General features: G+C 47.3%; 1 protein-coding gene across 4 annotated transcripts in view; it reads left to right on the forward strand.

Annotated features, from left to right (window-relative positions):
• The window catches only part of MAST3 (microtubule associated serine/threonine kinase 3), a 78,308-nt gene that overhangs the window by 50,548 nt on the left and 21,760 nt on the right, over positions 1–6,000 (forward strand). For all 4 annotated transcript variants that reach the window (XM_027853100.1, XM_027853102.1, XM_027853101.1 and 1 more), the window contains one exon: positions 1,776–1,885. In XM_027853100.1, coding sequence (XP_027708901.1) covers positions 1,776–1,885 — 110 coding nt within the window. The remainder of the gene's footprint in view (positions 1–1,775; positions 1,886–6,000) is intronic.

Below are 6,000 nucleotides of genomic sequence, written 5' to 3' on the forward strand. Positions count from 1 at the left end.
CTGTCTTGATTTATCTTGGTATCACCAGCATTTAGCACAATACCTGGCAGATTATTGAGTAAGCACTCACTAATTGTGGAACTGATGGAAAGAGCCATCTTGGGAGGGGAGTGAACTCTGTCAGTGGAAGTCTTCAGGTCAAGGGCTGACCACTTGTTGGGAACGTTATAGAAAGGATTGTTCATTCCTTCTCCAGAGTTTATTTAGATGCCCTCCGCCATCTTTGGAGTGTCCTGCCTGATGTCATACTCCTGCTTCTCAATCACTTTTGCCGTATCTTCCTCTGTGAGTGTACCCCAAGGCTCTGGCCTGGGCCTCTTCTTTTTCCCCCGCTCCTGTTTCCCTTAGTGATCTCATTGGTTTATTTGTCTAGCCCCACCTTCACCTGACCTCCATTCTCACCTCTCCAACTGCTAACTGAACATTTTGAGCTAGATGTCTTGTAGACAGGTCCAGAATGGAACTCATCATCTTTTCCCCCCAGGCCCTCCTTTCTCCCAGCCTTCTCTGTCACTGTGGAAAGTACCATCGTCCTCTTGGTCGCCCCAGCTCACATCTCAGGTGTCATCCCTGTCAGTTCCATGTGGGCAGTCAGTTGCAGGGTCCTGTTGATGCTGCCATCGTGACACCTCCTGTATATGCCCCCTTCTCTTCTTTGACTCGGTGGCGCCCCACCTGGTTCAGAGCCTCCTCACCTCACACCTGGACTTGCTTGGGGGTCTCCCTGACTTGAGTCTCTCCCTGAACCAGTCCATCGTCCACTGAGCTGCCAAATTAATCTTTGCTAAAGCCCAGGTCTGACCGTGCCGTCCCCACCCTCCAATTCAGTCACCTCCAAGGTCACATAGAAAATTCTCTGTTTGGCTTTTAGACACCTCTGTAAGCTGGCTCCTTCCTACCTTCCCAGTCTTCTACCCCTGCACCCCCAGTGTCCTCTGCAGTTGGGTGACACTGGTGTTCTTGCCATTCCCAATCCTGGAACTCTCTCTCCTCATCTTCCTCTTATGGCTTTCCTGGATCCCTACAATCCTCCCTCCTGCAAGAAGCCTTTACTGAGCCTCCTTAATGCTAGTGCCTTCCTCCGAGGTTAGCCCCAATTTACCCTGTACATATTGTCATCTCCCCCATCAGACTGGTAGCTTCGTGAGAGCAGGGACTGTCTTTTCCTTTCTTCGTATCTGTCACTTAGCATGGTACCCATCATAGTAGGCACTTAATAAAGGTTGGTTAACTAACTGTTTGACTGCCTGAGTATCTCAGTCCAAACAAACCTTTGTGATACAGATGGGTAATGTGAGAGACCTCAGAAAGGAAGTGATTTGCTCAAGGACACACAACCAATCAGAATCAGAGCTGGGTCCGGAACTCGGGTCTCCCTTCTTTCAGGTCAAAGAGACTTCCTTGTTACAGAGCTGGGCTCAGTGGGCAGGGTCTTTTGTCTTCTGCCTCAGTGATGAATGGCAGAGGAGAAGTAGGAGAGCAGAGTAGAAAGCTAGGGACCCAGGGGAAAGGCAGGAGGAGATTCCAGGCTGTGTTGCTGCCTGCCTGGGTGGCTTTGGGCATAGTGTCTCTGGGCCTCAGTTTCTTCATCTGCAAGATAAAAGAGGGTGGCCCGGACGGCCTCCAAGTTCTCATTCAGCTGTGCCCAGGGTCCATGGGCCCCTCGAAGGGCCGCTGTGAGTCAGCAGAATCCAAGGGGAAAGAACAGGCCTCGTAGACCAGGACAGGAGGCATCATCCACCCACCAGTCAATGGGCACTTGTTTCTCTTTCCAGCTCGTTCGGAACGATACCGCCACTTGGGCTCAGAGGACGACGAGACAAATGATGAGGAGTCCTCTACTGAAATCCCCCAGTTTTCTTCCTGTTCTCACCGGTTCAGTAAGGTACAGGTTATGTTACCAAAGAGGGGGGTGTGTGTGTGTGATATTAGCCTCTCATCTTGTAAGTCTGCAAATTCAGCACTCAGAAGCATGATTAATTCCTCTTGGGGATTGGCCTAGGCAGTCAGTCAATCAATCAACACACTTTTATTAAGTGCCTAGTCATCTGGCTAAGCTGCCCCCAAGCAGTCTTTGGTTAGACAGCAGTTTATCTGAAAGAGATCTGGGGGTTTTGGTGAACTGCAAGCTCTATATAAATGTGATAGAGCAGATGTAAACATATCTAGTGGGATCGTGGGCTGCATTAAGGGGAGCAAGAGGGGGGCCCTGGCCAGACCACCTCTGGAGTAGTATGATCCATTGTGGGGGCCAGCGTCTGGAGGAGAAGGGAACCTTGGACTCCTGCCCTGGTCAGGGACCTATGGAAGGAACTGAGGAGGTTGAGGCTGAAAAGGAGCAGACTTGGGGGGGTGACTGATCACTTCAGTATCGTGGGGAAGTGGGGGTTCAGACTGTTCTGCTTTGCCCTGGCCGGGGGCAGACCCAGGAGCAAAGAGGCGAATGGAGGTAAGGAGCTCTGCCAGCAGAAACAGGCTGCCTGGGGAGGTGTAGCAGGCTGCTCCCCATCCCCACCCCAGCCCCTTCTGTGGCCCACAGTCTGAACAAGGCCCATCTTTGAGCTGAGCTGAGCTGAGCTCCCAGAGAGTTATCCTTTGACTCTTCCGCACCCCTAAGAGATGAACTGTTCTTACATTAATGGATCAGAACCAGGCTTTTTTTTTACCCAGTACTCTTTTATTTTGTTCATATAGTTAATGAGAGACATTGTAATAGAGCACACATTGGACCAGCCATGGAATCAAGGAGACGTGGGGGTCACGTCCTGCTCTTGCTCCGTGCTGGCTGTGTGACCCTAGACAATTCACTTACCCTCTCAGTGTCCTCAGGTACCTTTCAATTGCAGATGAGTGGCTGATCTGCCCCAGTGTCGGAGATCCCCTTCTCTTTCTTTATCCCCAGTGTGGGGCCGGGAGGGTCTTTCACTCCCTTCCTCTAAACAAAGAGAAGGAGCAGCCACCACCAGAATGGGAGTGGTTGAGATTCCTTCCAATGGGATCATCTTCCCTGGATGAAATTAGAAGTCTGAACCCAAAAAAACCTTCTTTGCAAAAAATAAAACTTTTTTATTAAAAAAAAAATTTTATCACTTTCATATTCAAATATTGATATATTCCAGCCCTTCCCACCCTCACTCCCTTAGCAATTGGAGGAGAAAAACAGTTCAGTAAAACTAACCAATACGTTGACCATGTCTGGTGAGTTTATACAGTATTCCATACCCATAGTCCCCCATCTGTGAAGAAGGGAGGGAGATAGGTTTTTTTTTGTTTTTTTTTTGGTGAGGCAATGGGGTTAAGTGACTTACCTAGGGTCACACAGCTAGTAAGTGTGCAGTGTCTGAGGTCGGATTTGAAGTCAGTTCCTCCTGACTCCAAGGCTGGAGCTCTGTCCGCTGCACCACCTAGCTGCCCCTGAGATGCATTCTCTCAACTCTTCTCTGGGGCTAATCTTGATCAGGATAAATTACACCGTGTTTAGTTTCATTTACAAAAGCGAGGCTCTCGTTCAACCCCAAAGTCCTCCTTTGCTGCCTTGTTAGAACATGGAGGGTGATTTGGCTTCTCAGAGTTGTTGGGTGAGTTCTGGCAGGTTCTGTGTGCTCTAGAAAATGGATAAAGTTTTAGGTCACGGCAGCTTTCTCAAAGTAAGTAGACTTAGTAAGTCATAGAGTGGTTGAGCAGCCCTCATCCACATTGACCAAATCACAAATCCTTGGATCATTGAAAATGGGAAATTCTTTTTTTTTTTTTGTGGTAAAGAATATTTTAAAATTTATTTATTTTTAGTTTTCAACATTCACTTCCATAACATTTTGAATTTTAAATTTTCTCCCTCTCCCATTTCTCTCCCCCACCTCCCCACCCCCAATGACTTACAATTCTATATAGGCTCTACATATACATTCATGTTAAGCATATTTTCGAAAATAGGAAATTCTTTTTTTTCTCTTTTTTTTAAAAATTAATTTATTTTGAATTATCAACAATCACTTCCATAAGCTTTTGAGTTTTAAGTTTTTCTCCCCCTCCCTCCCCACGATGGTGCACAATCTAATATAGACTATACATATACATTCCTATTAAACATATTTTCACATTAGTGATGTTGTAAGGAAGAATTGGAACCTATAGGAGGAACCACCAGAAAAAGGAAACAAAACACAACAGAAGAAAAAAAAAAGCAAATAGTATGCTTCAGTCTGCTTTCAAACTCCATAGTTCTTTCTCTGGGTGTGGATAGCATTTTCCATCACGAGGCCTTTGAAGATGTCTTAGATCCTTGCATTGCTGAGAAGGGTTAAGTCTATCAATATTAGTCATCGCACAACATGGCTGTTACTATGTACAATGTTCTCCTGGTTCTGCTCACTTCACTCAGCATCAGACCATACAAGTCTTTCCAGGTTTTTCTGAAATCTGCCTGTTCATCATTTCTTATAGCACAGTAGTATTCCATTACATTCATATACCACAACTTGTTCAGCCGTTCCCCAATTGATGGGCATCCTCTCTATTTCCAAGGCTTGGCCACCACAAAAAGAGCTGCTATAAATATTTTTGTACATGTGGGTCCTTTTCCCATTTGTATGATCTCTCTGGGATATAGCCCTAGAAGTGCTATTGCTGGGTCAAAGCGTATGCACAGAAAATGGGAAATTCTTATGAAAGTATTTTAGCCTAACATTGAGTGTTCCTAATCATCAGAGTTGGAAAATAAACAAGCAGGGGCAGGTAGGTAGCACAGGGGATAGAGCACCAGCCCTGGAGTCAGGAGGACCTGAGTTCAAATCTGGCCTCAGACAGATGATACTCACTAGCTGTGTGACCCTGGGCAAGTCATTTAACCCCAATTGCCTTGCAAAAAAAAATAAAAAACAAAAAAAAAACAAGTAGAGTGAAATTGAAAGAAATAAAACATCTTGGATGAACCTTGGTTTCTTTCTTAACTAATTCTAAACTTATATTGTTAAGTCTAACTGTAAACTTTTTAATTTTGAGCCAAAAGTCCTTCCCAAATATGTGTCCTTGTTGAGGCATTTGGCCTCAAAACCTCACCTTTCCTATCTGGCTTCTCATTTGTCATGGCCACAATTGATCTGTTTAACCAGGTTGTCCTGGGTTCTCATCAGAGGGGTGGTCACTCCATTCCTGTCCTCTCCTCCCTCTATCCATATGTGGAGGTAGAAAGGAAACAGGTCACTTAGAAAGTATACTCCCTTTCCAGCAGTGTAAATAAACTGAATTGTCTTTTGTGGGTTCTAAGGGCCCCCCCCAGCTCTGACATTCTGTGTTCTAAGGGCCCTCCCAGCTCTGACATCCTGTGTTCTAAGGGCCCCACCATCTCTGACATCCTTTGTCCTAAGGACCCTCCCAGCCCTGACATCCTGTGTTCTAAGGGCCCTCCCAGCTCTGACATTCTCTGTTCTAAGGGCCCCCCCAGCTCTGACATTCTCTGTTCTAAGGGCCCCCCCATCTCTGATGTCCTTTGTCCTAAGGACCCTCCCAGCTCTGACATTGTGGGTTCTAAGGGCCCCCCCCAGCTCTCACATCCTTTGTCCTAAGGGCCCTCCCAGCTCTGACATCCTGTGTCCTAAGGACCCTCCCAGCTCTGACATCCTGTGTTCTAAGGGCCCTCCCAGCTCTGACATCCAATGTTCTAAAGGCCCCCCCCAGCTCTGCCATCCTGTGTTCTAAGGGCCCTCCCAGCTCTGACATCCAATGTTCTAAGGGCCCTCCCAGCTCTGACATCCTGTGTTCTAAGGGCCCTCCCAGCTCTGACATCCAGTGTTCTAAGGGCCCCCCCCCAGCTCTGACATCCTGTGTTCTAAGGGCCCCCCCAGCTCTGACATTCTGTGTTCTAAGGGCCCCCCCCAGCTCTGACATCCTGTGTTCTAAGGGCCCTCCCAATTTTGACCTCCTGTGTTCTAAGGGCCCTCCCAGCCCTGACATCCTGTGTTCTAAGGGCCCCCCCAGCTCTGACATTCTGTGTTCTAAGGG

Source organism: Vombatus ursinus, unplaced genomic scaffold (assembly GCF_900497805.2).
Source record: "Vombatus ursinus unplaced genomic scaffold, bare-nosed wombat genome assembly UNPS02009918.1, whole genome shotgun sequence".
Classification (NCBI taxonomy): domain Eukaryota; kingdom Metazoa; phylum Chordata; class Mammalia; order Diprotodontia; family Vombatidae; genus Vombatus; species Vombatus ursinus.